The sequence below is a fragment of the Littorina saxatilis genome, linkage group LG17 (assembly GCF_037325665.1).
Source record: "Littorina saxatilis isolate snail1 linkage group LG17, US_GU_Lsax_2.0, whole genome shotgun sequence".
NCBI classification, from domain to species: Eukaryota; Metazoa; Mollusca; class Gastropoda; order Littorinimorpha; family Littorinidae; genus Littorina; species Littorina saxatilis.
The window spans coordinates 57,145,360-57,164,067 of NC_090261.1; the positions used below are offsets into that span (position 1 = coordinate 57,145,360).

At 42.3% G+C, this 18,708-nt stretch overlaps 1 protein-coding gene across 2 annotated transcripts in view; it reads left to right on the forward strand.

Moving 5' to 3' along the window:
* LOC138951760 (uncharacterized) overlaps positions 1-14,047 on the forward strand; it is a 43,439-nt gene extending 29,392 nt beyond the window's left edge. Inside the window, exons 10-16 of one of the 2 annotated variants that reach the window (XM_070323313.1) lie at positions 3,936-4,097; positions 4,555-4,705; positions 5,998-6,085; positions 6,592-6,721; positions 8,041-8,106; positions 10,343-10,608; positions 11,390-14,047. In XM_070323313.1, the coding sequence (XP_070179414.1) occupies positions 3,936-4,097; positions 4,555-4,705; positions 5,998-6,085; positions 6,592-6,721; positions 8,041-8,106; positions 10,343-10,608; positions 11,390-12,377 (1,851 nt within the window). In that variant the 3' untranslated portion in view covers positions 12,378-14,047. The remainder of the gene's footprint in view (positions 1-3,935; positions 4,098-4,554; positions 4,706-5,997; positions 6,086-6,591; positions 6,722-8,040; positions 8,107-10,342; positions 10,609-11,389) is intronic. The other variant, XM_070323314.1, reaches the window with a different exon arrangement.
* The last annotated feature ends 4,661 nt before the right edge of the window (positions 14,048-18,708 follow it).

Sequence of the window (18,708 nt, forward strand, 5' to 3'; positions counted from 1 at the left end):
AGAGTCAACTTTGTGCAGACTCTCCTCGGTGTCCGAACACCCCCGTGTGCACGCATGCGCACGATAAAGATCCCAGGGTCACAGCGAAAGCCTCAGGCCCTGGAAACACGAATACATGCATGCAAAAATATGAAGCCCGGGTGTCCGTTCGGCCAACAGCCAAAAAAGTAACCATTTCAGCACTGACCCAAGACGACCCAACCAGGTCCCAAGCCCATTTCAGGTCTCCTCTAGCAGCCGGCAGCCAGCTGTCTACATCCCCCCCCCCCCCTCCCCCGCATTTTTATTTTTTATTTTCATACAAAGCCGGGTTTTCCCGTGTAACATGCCCCTAATGGCTTTGCCGTGAGGGCGTAAAACTTTCATTTCACAGACCAAAACATTATTTGGCAAACGAGTCCGTACCACAGAACCACACACACCAATAAAACAAACTCCACTGTTACCGCCCAACGAAGCATCCAAATATTGGAGCACGTAAAATGAAATTGAACAAAAGCATGATGGCTGCCAAACCAAAACACTGATCTAAAAATATAGATCAGTGAACCAAAAAGGAGAAAGGGAAGTAACCTGCGGGAATTCCCGCATATATGTCAGTGGGTTTCGTCCCCTAGCTCGGTTTGTAAAAGCGTTACAAGCTAATATCTTCCGTTTTTCTACCGTTAGGAATGTAATTTTTTTGCATACAAAAAACAAATCCTATTCCTAACAATTTCACAAAATTTGAGCTTAATTGACCCAGAGATACAAGTCTTACCCGACAAACACCGACCGACTGACTACCCGCCCGCCCGCCCGCCCGCCTCAAACAAACAAACAGACAGAGCAAATCCAGTAAGCCCCCCATTATTCTAATGGCGGCTTAAAAACAACCCACACGGAAACACGATAGGTCGAACGGAAAAACTCGGTCAGTAAGTTTGTGGGTGGAGGTTTCAGTCATAACAACAAGCAAGACCGACTAGCAGCTCAGTACAGGAAATATATCGCAGAATGGAGAACGGGAAAGGGTTCAATAGAAAGGCCTGTAAGTGCCAGCTAGGGACTACGAGGGAGAGAGAGAGAGAGGGAGAGAGAGAGAGAGAGAGAGAGAGTGTGTGTGTGTGTATATGTGTGTGTGTGTGTGTGTGTGAGTGTGTGTGTGTGTGTGTGTGTGTGTGTGTGTGTGTGTGTGTGTGTGTGTACTGTAAGTGCGTGTGTATGTGTGCGTATTTGAGAGAGAGAGAGAGAGAGAGAGAGAGCACAGAATTCATAATGCTAATGAAAACAGGTTTCTGGCCAGTCAGTATTAGTGTTATATTCCGTCGCGATATAACCTTCGTGGTTGAAAACGACATTAAACACCAAATAAAGAAAGAAAGTGTTATATTTCGCGAACACGAGCAGAGTGGATTGTCGATGAAGATTACCGGCATTTTCCACACAGAATTGTGTCAAAAATCCATTAGCGTAATGGGAACCTGATTCCCCCTTCTGTACCGAGAGGTTCATATCGACTGGACCATCGTGCTCACTTCATACCGATAAATAACCACGTTTAGTAACATATTTGGTTACCAGTCTCACACACGGCACGTCTCTCTCGTATGGTTCTGAGCGATAAGCTCTTTCGGGTTTTGGACTATTGGTTTCACTTATTTGATCAATGTCGGTGAATTCTACCTCCGCAAAATACTTTACAAATAAATACCAATACCAACTTCAAAGTGAATACCAAATAGTGACCCATTTTGTAACAGATTACAGCGGCAAAAACCTCTCATACGGAACTGAGGCCGATACCCTCTTGAGGGCTTCGGGCTACAAATTCCACTGATAGACCCAAATTCGATATATCGTTTCTTTCCCCCAAATTCCTTTATTAGTACATAGAAATCAATCTGTTACGTTGTTAGAAGCAACTTTGTTGGGGGTCTGTTTTGTTTAGAAGGTATTGAGGGGTAGAGATGAACGGTCTTTGGTAATCACTCCATGTGATCAAAGCGGTCGTATTTAGTAAATTGTCAACATTTAATAAAAACTTAACACTTTCTACCCCACCTATGTTGACCAAGTGTGTTTTAGCCGAGACCAGCAGTGTTGCAGCAGGTCACTTAGAATTGTAGTAACTGTGTAGTAACTGTGTATCAACACTATGGAATACAGGCGTTAGATGGACGTTACAGGAAGCGACTGAAACTAACACTCTGAGCGGATATATTCGTACCTGGTCAGATAGAGCCATATGAGTGGGTACGGATATATCCGTACCTGGGAGACAATGAGTAAAAGCGGCATCGTTATTATCAATAGTTGCCGGCTATGTTAGCAACCTGACAACATTGGACCTAAGAACAGTTATGTTATCAGGACTTTTGGGTGGCCTTTCTGGGTTTATGACTGACCTGGATTCAGGTCATTTTATTAGAATGTACATATATGTATTTGATGTTTGAATAATATTGTTTCCCGCAGTGGGGCACTGCGGTTATGAAATTAAAGGCCCCTCCTGTTTTTGGAACCGCAGGAGCTTTCTAGTTTGCTGTTAGGTAGATTTTTGGTTCCTCTTTCCTGTCATGCTCTCTTTTTCTTCATGAATTCTTTTCTTTTTTCTGCCTTCTTGCTCATTCACCTGTATTTTTTCCAAAAATCTCTTCTCTTGCCGCTTGTCTTGCGATTCATGTATAGTTTAATCTGTTAGTGTTCTGATGTAAGTCCAGCAGTAGATAGGTTAAGCCTATTTTAACATACTGGAAACTGGTAATCTTCCAGTAGGTATTAATTTAGTTTTACTAAAGCCTGCTGGGACACAAGTAATGGGTTAGTGCATTTGTAAACAGGAATCGCTTGACAAGTGGCCCCCTTCATCCCCCCTTCCTCGTCCTGATATGGCTCTGCGTAGTCGGCTGGACGTTAAGCAACAAATAAACAAACAAACAAACAAATAATATTGTTTTATTCATAGTTAATATGTAGAGCGCGGAGAGCATAGTTTTCTGTGGTTCGCGCTATATAAGCTGTCATTATTATTATCTGCTACATAAAAGCCATCTCTTGATAAAGACGGCAACTTTTTGGATTCATAGGAAAAACTGTTGGGATGCAAAGGCAACATTAAAGTTATCCTGTCGATTGCTTAAGGGAGCGATGTCTTTTTAACAATAATAACAACAACAACATTTTATTTTCCCTTAAAATGAATAAATTAAAATGAAACATTTTCTTCGACGCACCTTACCTTCATGTCAAAGGTTAAAAATACAACCTGTACGTGTGGCAGAATGGACGAGGTCTTCTACGTGCCACAGTGGTGACACGAGGGTTTGGCATGGATACCGTCTCTGAAACTTTACATAAAGTTGACCCGTGTCCGTCACGGCCTGGATTTGAACTCTCGACCCGAGGATCGCAAGTCCAGTGCACTACCAACTTAGCTACCAGGACCCCTATAGGAATCATATTATAATATGCAGTTCTATTTTCATTAAGCCCCCTCCCAATCCCTCTAATAATCACGTACTCTAAAGCTTCAACATATTTGGGAGAAGTCAACTTCACAAAGCTGGCTACAAGGAAGCTTTGGCTCTGGTTTTTGATTAAAAAAAAGACTTCGCGAAATCGACTTTGGGCTGAATTAAGGACAGCCTTAATTGGAACAGATCAGCACAACCTGATGTTTTGTCATGTTTGCCAACCAGGAGGTGGATATGATCAGCACAACCTGATGTTTTGTCATGTTTGCCAACCAGGAGGTGGATATGATCAGCACAACCTGATGTTTTGTCATGTTTGCCAACCAGGAGGTGGATATGATCAGCACAACCTGATGTTTTGTCATGTTTGCCAACCAGGAGGTGGATATGATCAGCACAACCTGATGTTTTGTCATGTTTGCCAACCAGGAGGTGGATATGATCAGCACAACCTGATGTTTTGTCATGTTTGCCAACCAGGAGGTGGATATGGTGGTGGCCCCTATCTCCATCCAGGCGGAACGGGAGAAGGTGATGGACTTCGTCTACCCCTTCTTCGTCGACTACACCACCGTCCTGCTCAAGCTGCCCGACCCCGCGGACAGCAAGTGGAGGACTCTCATCCAGCCGTTCCAGACCACGGTCAGTTTGCCCTTAACCAGTGCACCTTGAGATACATAATGATCAAGATTCAAGGGTTGGGGGCTGGTTCAAGGGTTAATGCAGGAAACCATAGGGCGACAGGGCTTTATTTAGTGTATTAGAGGGAGGGGCTTCCAACATAAGGCAGGGTTACCAGACCACGACAGGGGTGAACCTATAGAGTATAAGAGGGTGCTGCTTCCAACGTGAGGCAGGGTTACCGTGGCTGGCCAGGCTCAGATGGTGTTGACATTTTAATAACCTTTTTAACTGGCACATGAGTAAACAAGTCGACAAGAACTGCATGATCCAATTAGTCATACGAGGAGCTGTCCAAGTAGCGACTTCGGATGATTGTTTTAATACTATTGTATGAATACTCTATATTGTACGACTTTTAAAGTTTGTTTGACATACACAGTTTAAAGAAGAGTGTTCTGACTTTATTTGCTGTCAGGTCCACATGTACATCTGGATATCGCTGCTCGGCGTGACCCTGATCACGCACACCCTGGAGTACTTCAACCCGTACTACGCCACCAACACCAAGTCCATGCTGCACATTGGGGACATGTTCTGGTACATGTTTGGCGCCTTGCTCACACAGGGTAAGAGTTCACGTCGCTTCACTGACCGAAGAAAACAAATCAGATATGTTTTATTCGGGCAGTTTGTTTACATTTTGTCATCAAAGTGAGGTTAGGGGGAGTCCCATATTGGTTGGGACGAGAAAGAATTTACCCGATGCTCCCCAGCATGTCGTAAGAGGCGACTAACGAATTCTGTTTCTCCTTTTACCCTTGTTAAGTGTTTCTTGTATAGAATATTGTCAATGTTTGCAAAGATTTTAGTCAAGCAGTATGTAAGAAATGTTAAGTCCTTTGTACTGGAAACTTGCATTCTCCCAGTAAGGTAATATATTGTACTACGTTGCAAGCCCCTGGAGAAAATTTTTGATTAGTGCTTTTGTGAACAAGAAACAATTGACAAGTGGCTCTATCCCATCACCCCCCTTCCCTCCGTCGCGATATAACCTTGAACGGTTGAAAACGACGTTAAACACCAAATAAAGAATCATCAAAGTGACTGTGGTGAGATGAACAAAGTTAAAAAAACCATGTTAAATCTTCACCAGATCTTAGCTTCTTCTTCTTTGTTTATGGGCTTAGACTCCCACGTTCACTCGTGTGTGTTTTTAGCACGAGTGGATTTTTACGTGTATGACCGTTTTTACCCCGCCATTCAGGCAGCATACGCCGATTTCGGGGGAGGCATGCTGGGTATTTTCGTGTTTCTATAACCCACCGAACTCTGACATGGATTACAGGATCTTTTCCGTGCGCACTTGGTCTTGTGCTTGCGTGTACACACAAAGGGGGTTAAGTCACTAGCAGGTCTGCACATACGTTGACCTGGAAGATCGGAAAAATCTCCACTCTTAACCCACCAGGCGGCAGCGACCGGGATTCGAACTCACGACCTCCCGATTAGGAGGCCGACGTCTTACCACCACGCAACTGCGCCCGTCACCAGATCTTAGCCAGTTATAAGAATAGTTTGCATGGTAGTAGTCAACATCGGAGAAAGCGCTGGTGACTTTTTGTCTAAAGAAAATGCAAAGCGTTTTAAATATAGTTCCAATCTATCTACTTGTACACATAATCATAATCAAGAACTGATTTTTGTTTAAACCTTTAAGACACGTTCCTTTGACAATTGCATGACATTCGAACCGTGTTTTGCTGAATAAAACAATTGCTGTACCTTTTTCAGACATTTCTTATAAACATTCTTTTCTCCTTTATTGGAACTATATTTAAAACGCTTTGCATTTTTTTGAGACAAAAAAAATCACCAGCGCTTTCTCCAATGTTGACTACGTTGTGTTCTGGTGATTCAGGTGGCGCCATATTGCCGGACTCACAGACAGGACGAACTATGGTGTCCATTTTCTGGCTGTTCTCCATTATCATGGCAGCTATATACGGGTGTGTGTTAGTGTGTGTGTGTGTGTGTGTGTGTGTGTGTGTGTGTGTGTGTGTGTGTGTGTGTGTGTGTGTGTGTGTGTGAGTGAGAGAGAGAGTGTGTATGTGTGTGTGTTTGTGTGTGTTTGTTTGTGTGTATGTGTGTGTGTGTGTGTGTGTGTATGTGTGTGTTTGTGTGTGTGTGTATGTGTGTGTGTGTGTGTTTGTGTGTGTGTGTGTGTGTGTGTGCATACGCGTGTGTGCATACGCGTGTATGCGCGTGTGTGTGTGTGTGTGTGTGTTTGGGGGTTAGGGTGGGGTTGCAGTGCATGAGTGTGTGTTTTTCTCCTTGTCAGTCTCCTCCTATTTACCACATAACTATCACATAAAGGTGGTTAAACTCGACAAGCATCGATCCTCTTACAGTGCTCCAACTAAACGAAGAAATTATTTCGGGAATTCCCAATGTATGTTTAAAATAGAACTCGGTGTTATCTTTATTAAATACTTTTTCTACTGATGTTGTGCAGCGGGAACCTAATCGCTTCCCTCACAGTGTCCAAAGACAAAGCTCCGTTTGAGACCTTGCTAAGTATGGTGGAACAAGACGTCTACACGTGGGGAACCCCAGGGGGCACTTTTTGGGTCACACTGTTCGAGGTATCGTTGAATTACATAATTCAGATAAAATTGAATGTGAAAGGATTCGCACACTTCTAATTTGTTGTGAATCAACTGTTATTTTTTTCTGGCATTAGTCACTTTGAACACAGATGTGCCCATTTTTGTTGTTGGGACATGATTTTGCTTTTTCGCCGATTAAACTGGCGATAATTCTTGCTGGTGATTGGAACGAAAAATTAATTTTTCATGACTTTCTTTAACTTTTAAAATTTTTTTTTTACTAATACGAGTATTTTTTTAGTAAGAAAGCATTTTTTACCCAAATAGTTGTTCTATGTGTATTTTTTCCCGGCATACAACCACTTGTAAGCTTAATCTAGAAAGAAAGTTGTTGTTATCTTCAACATATACTTAATTGTATATATATATTTTTTGGACGCGTCAAATCTTTGTTTCTTAAATCCAGAATGGTCTCTTTGAAAATTGCAAGAAGCCTCAAAACTTTCCATGCAACGACCATTCATTGCTTTTTAATCCTGAAAAAGTTGTTGAGTCATTTTTGCCAAGTTCTCAGCGTCAATAATTTGGCAACTTCCAGATGTCTGGTACCGCACTTTCTTTGTAAGCTGCAAACCCAGGCTCAACTTATACGGCTTTTGCACTGTTGCCCTTCTCTCGCTGCCCGCTACACTCTAAACCGAAGTATTCCACGTTTGAACACACTTTTTGTAACCCGTTGTGAACGCTGTGTGGAAAACTATGTAATTATAGTTGCAAAAGTAGCAAGCATTGTAAACACTATTTCGTGTTTGCAACATTTGTTAGTAGAGTTATATTGTTTGTTGGACAGTGTTCACAACTGGTTACAAAAAGTGTGTTTAAAAGTGGCACACTTTAATTGACAGTGTACTATACCCCGCCTGTTCCATTATATTCACCATGCTATATCTATGCCATATCTTTTTTGTATCCTTTCTAAATTGTGGATGGTTACTATTGAGACATGCAACGACTTAAATCTGAAAAGTGTCAGCTTAACTACCATACAGCGCAGAAGAACATGAATACTGCCCTGTGAATTATGGATTTGCATCACGGAACAGGGTGCATCAAACTGTATTACAGTAGTGGATAAGTTTCTTTGCCGAAAGCCGGCTTTTTAATGTTCAGCGCAAGCTCTTGTTGATTAGTTCTATAAAACTGACCCAGTTATACATTCTGCGTGGTGACACAGGCATGCGGCTGGCAAGACAAAGGTACCTTTCAGCTAGAGAAGTGTAAGTAGTTGGAACCCGGAACTTGATCTGGAAATCCCTCTTGCGGGTGTTAAGACAGCCCCCTTTTCGTTTCTACAGAATCAGCAAGAAACCCAGAACGATGAGAAAGCCAGAAATCAACGAGAAAGACGGCAGTTTTTGCAGGTTATTGGCATGCAGACGCAAATCTAGACAATAATTTTGTGTCGCTTCTGTACATGCCCTGTGGGCCAACTGACTTTACACAAGCTCCGCCCTTGTGTCGTACTTCTAAATAAAAAAATAATATATATATATTTACGAAGATTAGCCGAAAAGATGAGTCTTCACTGACTTTTGCTTTCCATTACTGGTGCCATTGAGAAGTAGAAAAAAATTAAATAAAAAATCGTTCGAGCCAAATTAGAAACAGGGAAAATACACGGCTTCCGGTGTAGTGCATATTTTCAAATACACTTCTCTCAATGGCTAGAATATTCCATGTTGATATTTTGAAGGGCGCTGATCTTGGTCTTGGACAGTAAAATGCATTTTTGCAGCCACTGAGTGACCATGAACGACCTCGTTCTTCTCCATATCTACACCATTAATTATTGCATAAGATATGAACTCGATTGATAGAGGTTTGTGTTCAGTCAGTTGTGTCCTTGCTCAAGCTTGCTAGTGTTCGTGATGAGATCGTCTTTATGTATTAACTTTTTTGTATGCTTCTTGCAAACGTTTCTCTGATCTTGATATGAAACTGTGTGTTTGAAATGCCTTACATCAGTCGTATACTGCACAGAAGCAAACCAAACACCAAACCAACCCACTCCCTCAACCACGTGCGACCAATCAACCCACCAAAACCCCACTTACCAACCCAACAGTTGACCTACCCCCTTACCAACCCACCTGTCAACCCAGCAACCCACGTAGCTAAACGAACAAAATCCCCACAAACAAAGCAAGCAACCAACTAGCCAGCAAACCCAAAACAAACAAAAAACAGAAAAAACACAAACAAACAAAAACAAGAACAACAAAAACAGCATCTTGCGTATCGCCAGGTTTGCATGATTGCCTTCCCTTATTCATGTAGTTACCTCTCCTGCGTGCTGATGTTTTTGTGTTCCTTCTAATTTCATGATATTGGAATTTCTTTCCAGCAAGTTATTAGCCAAACGGACATTGTCATGTTTCGTGTCTTATTCACTTTTGACACAGTCGACAATAATAATGATCACAGACTTTTTGAATAAAAAGTAAGTAGAGTTTCGCAGAGAGCAAGATGCTTGTTATTTTTTGCTTGATGCACGCTTAAACTGGACTTGCTTTTTCTGTTGGGGTTCGTTACTTAAAGATTTGAAAACATAGATATACGTGTAGATAATCAATCACAGACCTTGCCTTTCTAGCTTTACTGGTTACGCTTTATCTCCTCAGTGTTTACCTGCTTAAAAGTTTCCTTTTCTTTGCCTACTTTAGCTGCTGCTTTCCACGTTGCTACCATTTTGATGAAAACAATATACGCCAAAGGATGCAAGTTTACTGTTTGTGGATGTAAAGCAAACAATTCCGCGCTAGTGCATGTACTTGCTTGAAAGTTAGTTACCCTTACAATAGTACAGCGTAATGCTTCAATTGTCGTGTTTCATTGTTTTACCGCTTCATATTTCCCTTTGCTGTTTTTGGAAACCAATAACACAATTCTTTAAATTTAAGTTTAAATTAAAGTCCACGTTGTCTTCATTTGTTCATTATAATTATTATCATGTGTTTATTCCAAATTGTTGACTGTCTGGTGACGAACTAATTTGTGTGTGTGTGCAGACGACTTTCTGTCAGACCTTCATCATGAACTATCCGTTATTTTGGAAAACTTACATAGGGCAAAAAAACAAACATAGTCTGTTTACGGTAACCCGACCGACCCTATTTTTTTCGCGCGACCCTAGACTTTTTTTTGGCATTTGGGGAAAAAAAACACCAAAAAACCCCGTAAAAATATGGTTTTTTGGAAAAAAAAAATAAATCCCGACCTACCGACCCTATTTTTTTGGCCTATGTTACCGTAAACAGACCTATTTTTTTTTTGGCCTAGTCAAAACGCGAACGCCATCCCTCCCTTGCTGTAGCCTTGTTTCCACCTTTTTTTGTTTTCTGGTTTTTTTTCAAACCATCTAAAGTCCGTGTCACACCCGGGAACATGCCCCTAATGGTTTTACCGTGAGGGAGTTAAACAACACTTATCATCACCGATCTGAATCAAAGTGGAAATTAATTCACACCCGAGAAGTAACACATCGAGAAGAAATTAATTTGTATTGTTTAAAATTGTCTCTTTACGAAATGGAGGACAAAATGTGCCAAGGAAAGTGAAGAGCCTGTTCACAAAAACTTGTTCGCTGTTCTGTTACAGAGTAGCTCCATAGACGTGTTCCAGAAAGTCTGGGCTGGGATTCAGCGCGAGCTGGCTAGTGACCCGGATGTCCTCGCCCTTGACCCTGCAGTGCACTTGGCCAAGGTGAAGGCCGGCCACTACGCATACATTGGGGACAAGTCGGCCATCAGCACGTGGCTCAAATCAGAGTGTGACCTGCTCACGATCAAAGAGGAGTTCCTGCCCCTGCAGTATGCCATTGGCATGGTGAACAACTCTGCCTATACAAACATGGTTTCTGAAGAGTAAGTAGTGTTTGCCAGCATGGTGGATTTAAAATATTTTATTTAAAGAAATTGGTTCATGCGAAGAAAGCAGTCATGCTGTTTACTGTTGGTAGGTGTCCAAATGAAGGGTTGGCCTTATCCCCAGCACAGGCCTGGCAAGGTCTCAGATGATACGTCAATCATTTACAAGGGAAGGACTGTGCTGTCCGTGTTGTGCATGTTACTGTGAACAATTAACTGTGCAGGCCTTTTTTAACAGTGAAATGATTTAGTATATTTGGTCTTAGCATCGATTACTCAATGTTGGGTAAGGCAGACCTTGGTGGGGCAATAGACATTGTCTTTTTTCCCTTTTTCCTCTTTTCAAGGCCTGTACGCGTCCTATTAAATGGCTGAGGGAACTATGGAACTGAGCTTGATGAAGAATGGTTATTCAAAATAGGACTCAAAATAGGACTAGAACAGATTATTTAAAAAATATAATCTCTTAGGTTTATGATACAAATTAATTTAATTGAAAAAAATATGTAATATTCTCTTGTCATGATCCGATTTAGCGAAAGACACAATTCACGGAACGGTTGGCTTTGAAAACAGACTTTACGAAAAACAAAGCACCAAGGTGCCTGACATGATCTCTAACAATATCCACACCTTCGACAGGATTCGTCAACTGTGACTGTAAAAATGTTTTTCATTTCATTTACTCCACTATCTCTATGCTGTATGTCCACGCTTGTTTATTGAAGAAAAAAATCCACACCTCAAAGTTCTGTTCCTCTCTCCCTCTATTCGCCAGGATGCTTTACATCAACGAGATCGGGCTGATCGACACGTGGGAGCGCAAGTGGTGGAGCAAGACCAGCTTCTGCAAGGGCTCCCTCACCACTGAGTCCACCGTCATCAGTCTCATCGACGTCCAGAGCGCCTTCTTTCTTGTCTTCATCGGCATCACACTCGCTCTCCTCGTCCTCGTCACGGAGAAGCTCTCCCACCGCTTCCACTTCTCCACCCGGCTCAGGGAGTTCTTCTGCAAGAAGAAGCAGCAGCGAGATCGTCGGTCTTCTGTCAGTGCCGCCGCTGTGGTGGTGTCAGCTGACGGTGTCAGAATTCGAGCGAGGCCCGGGAGTACGCTGAGGAGGGAATGGTTACGGAGTTCGTTTAGGAAGCGAGCTGAGCGGAGAACTGAGCTCTCCCTCTGCGGGCTGGCGTACCCGCCGAGCTGCACTGACTTTGGTGAGCTGTCGACCAACGGGAGTGTTTCGATAAGCAGAGACCTGGACTTAGTAGGTAGTGGCAATGAGGACCAGCTGGAACGAGGAAGTGTTTCGATAAGCAGAGACCTGGACTTAGTAGGTGGTGGCAATGAGGACCAGCTGGAACGAGGAAGTGTTTCGATAAGCAGAGACCTGGAATTAGTAGGTGGTGGCTATGAAGACAAGCTGGAACAAGACAAGCTGGAACAAAACAAGCTGGAACGAGGAAGTGTTTCGATAGGCACAGACCTAGACTTAGTAGTTAGTGGCTATGAAGACAAGCTGGAACAAGACAAGCTGGAATGTGGCACTTACTACACGTACCGGAACCAACGGAGGAAAAACAACAACGGAGACGGAGACGGAGACGTGAGGAATAAGAACATTTTTTACATGTCAGGGTCGCCCGTTGGCGAGAGAAAAAACGGATTTGTGTGCAATGGAGGAGTAAGTGAGTCAACATTATCTTCCAACAGTGCTGCGGGCAAACGCAAGAAGAACTTCGATCATGCTGATATTACATTCTATTGATCTCATCTGACCCAAAAGATCATGCCGATGTTATGACCTGGGGACGTATGCATGGGAGGGACGTTCTGGACTACTTCAAAAGATGTGAGCGAATAGCTGGGAAGTAAACTTCGGAAGTTCACACGTACAAAGTAGGCGTTTGCTTTCAAGGTTTCTCTATTCCGACTAATGCATACGAGCCCAGGTGACGGTGATGTGAACAAATTCCTAACTTGAGAAAGTGGTATGTTCCACACCAATGACTAAATCTCAGCAAGAAAATGGGTGTAATTTTACATATATAATATCTTACGATGTATGGTCTTAGCATTGAGAACATTTAACGCACAAATTTGCACGATTTTCTTGCCTCTTAAAAAATGTGCAAAAGTTGACACGCCCTTTAAATGGCTCTAAATTCAAAGCACTAATCAAATAAGCTGTGATATGTATGTAAAACATTTTTTTGTATGATCTTCTGTAGTCTTGCGTTTTCAGTTAACCCTAGAACCATGCTCATTGCATTCACTGAATTGCAATGATTAAATACTTTACACAACACATTCACGAAACAAATGACAGACAGTAGACCATGATCCTAAATCTATTAATTTTTGTTTAGCCCTTTGTCTTTGTTACTTTGCGTGCGTGCGTGCGTGCGTGCGTGCGTGTGTGTGTGTGTGTGTGTGTGTGTGCGTGCGTGCGTGTGTGTGTGTGTGTGTGCTTGCATGTGTATGCTTGCATGTGTGCATGTGTGTGTATGTGGAGCGCTTGCACGCTGTCCGAAGCAAGCAACACTTCTTGACAGGAGATTCGTCAGGGATCCAGGTGTTAAGACGTATTATTTTTAGGAAATGAAAATTTAGACATCGATAGCATTTCTTATAGGGTTCAGAACCGTCCAATTCTCCATTTAATACCCTCAATTAAACGCCAAGGAAATTAACGTTGAGGAGGTGAGTCATCCAAGCTCTATGTTGTCACAACGGATAAGGACGATCCAGTCCCTGGGGATTTGAAGGGATAGACATTTTTTGTGAATACTGACAACACACAAGCGCTGACCTTCATGGTGACCAGGACACCTCTCCCCTCCCCCCTCCCCCTCCCTGTATGTCGCCCCCCCCCCATTTGTGATTCATTCAGGGGCCACATTTTACATAAAAACAGTAAGCTTATTGTGAGTAGTTGGGATCCGCTTTATCCATACATACCGTATTTAGATAATGTCCTCGGTGTATGCTTTCTTTCTGGGAACTCATGTTCGTGTGTGCTACAACTGTGTTTCTCCCCACTACCAAGCTATACAAATCAGCTCAAACGGCCCATAAACACCTGAGATCTGAGTGCAAACAGATTCACTAACAAACAATCAAATATAGCAACAAACAAACAAGAAAATAAACAAATGATCGAATGAACAAACTAGCGAACGAATGAACGATAGGACATACAAACAAACGAACGAACGAACGAACGAACTAACTTACAAACCAACCAACAAACACACGAAGTGAAGCCTATATATCCTCCTTTTACGGAGAGTGTGAAGACTGCAGAAAGTGTTGTATTTTTTATTTGATCTGTTTATTCAATATTACAAAACGTTATTAAGAGTTGAGGAACGAGAAAGAGACTTGCAATCATTCCTCTGTGTACGTGTGTACTGTGTAATTTGTCCGGCTTGTGATTGTGATAATAAATTTAATTTGATCTGATTCGTGTACGTGCGGGTCTAGTCTGTCTGTTTGTCACTCTGTGAAATAAAAGTATAGACTGCACGAGTGTTATCTAAGGTCGACACACCTTCTTTGTGCACGTGTATATGACGCAAATTCTTCGGTTCAGCTTCAGTTCATGTTTCTTGCGTCATGGTTTTGCACGTGTGCAGTTAAGCAGGTTGTTACAGAGAACATCCTGTATGGATGCGAAACATGGACATTGTATCGGAGGCGCGTTAAGAAACTGGAACGCTTCCACATGCGAGCCCTTCGCTCCGTACTCGGAATTCAGTGGAAGGACCAGATCACCGGCAACGCCGAAGTGCTAGAGCGCGCACACTCCACCAACATCGAATCTGGGATTATCAAGGCCCAGCTCTGATGGGTGGGGCATGTCATCCGCATGGAGGAGCACCGCATTATCCAGGTGCCTGTTGCACGAAGAACTTTCATGCGGAAAGAGACAACAATGCCGACCAAATACACGGTACAAAGACTCTGTCAAAGCAAATCTCCAGTGGTGCAATATCAAGTCAAAGGAGCTGGAGGGGTTTGCAAAAGACCGATCCCGCTGGGGAGCCATACATCAAGCCTGTGCAGACTTTGGAGAGGCCCGTTAATTGTCAGAGACTTGTCGCTGCAAGAGCAACGCCACAGCATAACACCGGTGTAACACGAGAAAATTACTCCCACGAGATTTTTACTCCGGAGTAAAAATTTCGTACGAAAATGTTACTCCCTTTACGAAAAAAGCACTCCCCCATTACACGAGAAAATTACTCCCCACGACAGGTGAGTTCCGAGTAAACATTTCGTACACAAATGTTACTCCCCTCACGAATAAAAAACGAATCAATTACTTTACCCTAACACGAGCCATTTAACTTCCCATTCCAGGTGTACGAAATTTAGACTCCCTTGTCCCCTGTTAGTCTTGGTGGTGGAAGGCGTGGAAGGAGGGTAGCGCGACATTCGCGTGCGCGAGATCACTTATTGGCATTATCCCTTCGCCCGCATCCCATTTTTGCGTACGAGATTTTTACTGGAAGTAAAAAAAATGGGGAGTAAAAATTTCGTGGAGGGAGTAATTTTTTCGTGCCTTGGGGAGTTCTTTTCTCGTACGAAAAGTGTACTCGGAGTAAGAATTTCGTACGAAATATTTACTCCGGAGTAAATTTTTCGTGGAGTAAAAATTTCGTGTTACACCGGCAGTGACCACGACTGCCTTCCAGAATCCCCACTTTTCCTGACTCTGCGCCTCCAGAATAGGATTGTAGAGCCACCTTCGAGTACACCGATACATGTATGCTGCAGAATGTAAATGTCTTCTTCGGAGACAGAGAACATGCTTACCGTTGATGGAACCCTTTAAATGAATATTATGTACATAAAGGCTTTTGTCCCATCCGATCGGATCACTGCAATCTTCACGATTTCAGATGAAGAACACTGATCTTGCCACCCCACCCCCTCGATCTGCCTTAACCATAGGGTTTGATGGTATTAGGAGTACATTGACTCCAAAAACCATGACGCTCGAATGGTGAAGTTACTAAACCCCCTTACTCGGCGGTTTGCTCACTCCTCTTCCTTTCCTTATCGTACCCCCACCCTACTGCCGCGTCCAAGCCCTCATACCCCCCCTCCCAGCCGAGCGCCCAAGCAACACCCCTCCCCATTATTTTACACCATGCAATGCTCGCCTGAGACTCAGTTGGTGAAAAACAAAATGTTTTGCACGTTGAATGCATAACGAGTAACAAAAACATCCTCCAGTGTTTTTCTTTCGTCTTCTGTCTGTTTGTCTGTCCGTCTCTTGCTTCTCTTTTTTTTCTTTCTTCTTCTTCTCTTTCATAGTTCAATTGTCCTAAAAGTATTCACGCAGAAACAAACAGCCAACCACACTACCCCCCAAAAAACAAAAAACAACAACAAAAACAATAAAAATCAACACATTTACGGACCAACGATCAATTTATAAAAAAAGAGTGAACGAAACAAAACACTCAATCAAACAAAAAGCCAGGAAAACAAAAGAAAAAAGGCTGACAGAAAGAAAAGAAAGAAAGAAACAAACAAACAAACAAACAAACAATCCAAAATACGAACTGACTGCCAAGCAAAACCAGCCAGACCCAACATCATTTCTACGTATTGTGTAGCTGGGACCGCGGTGAAAAAAGTTATTTTCCTAATTGTAATTGGCAACCCAAACAACATTTTCTCTCCCACCCTCCTCTCTCTCTCTCTCCACTCTCCCCTCTCTCTCTTTCTTCTCTCTCCTCCTATCTCACTCCCCCCCCCAAAAAAAAAGTAAGACAGATTGATTGTTTCCGTATCCAAGGTCACTGACGCAAGCACGAACAGGGAAGCGATCAAAGGGGTACTTCGATATTTTCAACAACAAAAATAATTGCTTAGTTCCAAAATATAACCAATCTGGACAATTGGACGCTTGACTGCTCGTCGACCGTCTGACACCCCCCCCCCCCCCCCCCCCGGGTCAGGACGTATACCGTGGCATGACTGTTTGGGGGTGAACTGATACGGACAAGGAACATTCACTGACCCATAAAGTGCCTTGTACTTTTCCCCCCAGCTGTTCGTTCTTTGGCATCTACTAGCTGTGCCATGACGTCAACAATTCGTTACAGTTTCGCAGGTATTCCCGCGGTACCATCTCCCTACTAAACGCCCTTATTATTAAAGCGTAATTAAGCGTGTCTTTGAAAACAAAAAACAACAACAACAACAAACAACAAACAACAACAACAACAACAACAACAAAACGAAGAACTTACGTACGTAGATACACGAAAGAACTTGTCTATGAAACAAGCACCTTCCCACGCACCCACCCACCATCAACATCAAGCCAAGAAATGAACAGACAAATGCCACAGCAAACAAACCAACAAAATAGAAAAGAAAGGAAGAAAGAAAGAGAAATTATAAGTCATTAAGGAAGAAAAAAACCACCGAACGACGAATGATATAAAAAAACAAACAAACTACTAAACAACCAAGCCACCGAGCAACCGACCAAACGAACGAAAGAACGGGCGAACAGACAGACAGCCAGCCAGCCAGATAAACAGCCAACAAAACAAACAAATACACAAACAAACAAACAATTTCCCCATACCTAATAAAACGTGACCTTGCAAATTAATAGCGCTTTCCGTATTGTCGGAAATTAATGCAAAGGGCTACCTTCCGTTTGACGTAGGACAACATTGTTCATTCACCAGTAACTCCATTTACTTTTCTTTTGTAATACCACTCGTGATTTTAATGTGCTGGTCAGCAGTTTAACCTCATTTTCCTTCGATACATGCGGCGCCATTGTTATCATTGGGATCTGGTGACGGAGGTAAACAGGCCACACCGTATTTGACGATCATATATATAAGCAAATGATGTGCACTCTTTGTGATGAGAATGCCTAAACACGTCTTATATAGAAAAGAGGAAGTGCATGTTCACGCATGTGCACTGAACGAAAATGAAAGTGACTTGGTTTTCGCTAAGTAACCGGATTCGTCCAAAATGTTCCTCAAAAGCAGATTTCCAAATGAAACTGCTAAACTTAAAAAGTATGTGGCTCTTCGGGGCATCCAGTACTTTAAGATTTAAGGATAACAAAAGCCCATATTCAAAATTATAAATATGGGGCGTGCACGACCCACATCATCCGGACTGTGCTGTCCAAGGCCTCATCCGGTGAAGGAATTAAGAAACAAACAAACAAACAAATAAGGAAAACACACAAACAAAAACACAAACAAACAAACCCAAATCACCAAAAAAACAAACAAACAAACAAGCAAACAAACAAACAAACAATACAAAAAAGCAACAACAAAAAAGCGCGTAGCTAGTTAGGTTCAGTTACAAGGCGTGGGGAAATTGTTAAACAGGTCGAGTTCCATGTACTTCGCTTGTCAGGTAAAACGTCCTAAAAATATTTATTGTGATGTGAACAAAACAAAGCAAATCAAGTTACGACAAAGCATCTCTTTGAACAGACAGAGGTGTCGTTGTGTCTACCAACGCACACAAACAACAAGAGGTTTATTAGCGCAGAGGTTACTAACCCTGTCGTCAGAAGACTAGTTGTTATGCATGAACAGGTCACTAACCTATTTGTTAGTTTTATAATATAATACTTTATAGCGTCAGTCCGTTTCTTGTTTATTTCTTGTTTTTATTGGAGCAAACACTTTTCACTTTTTGCGAACAGCTGTACCACACACGCTCCTGAAATGAATTCTTTATTTGTACGGAAAGACACTACTGAAGAAAACTTATCATCCATGAAAAGAGAACATTATAGGCTACTTGTTGACACAAAACTGCGAACACAAAAAAAGAGGCTTTGGTTTCTATTTATGAAAGTTGTTATTTTATTGAAGGAGTGGGACAAGAGCAGTAAAAGTTTCGCAGTCTACAGCGGCTGTAATCCTATGTCAGTAAATATATTTGTATTTTTAGTCAAATATATACACGGCCCTCTTGTTCCTATTGAAGTAAATATGTTGTGTTGTAGGCTGCAAAGCTTTTGTTGCTCCTGTCCCAGTCACCCAATAGAATACAAATTAAAAAAATAAATTAAAAATTATATTAATGAC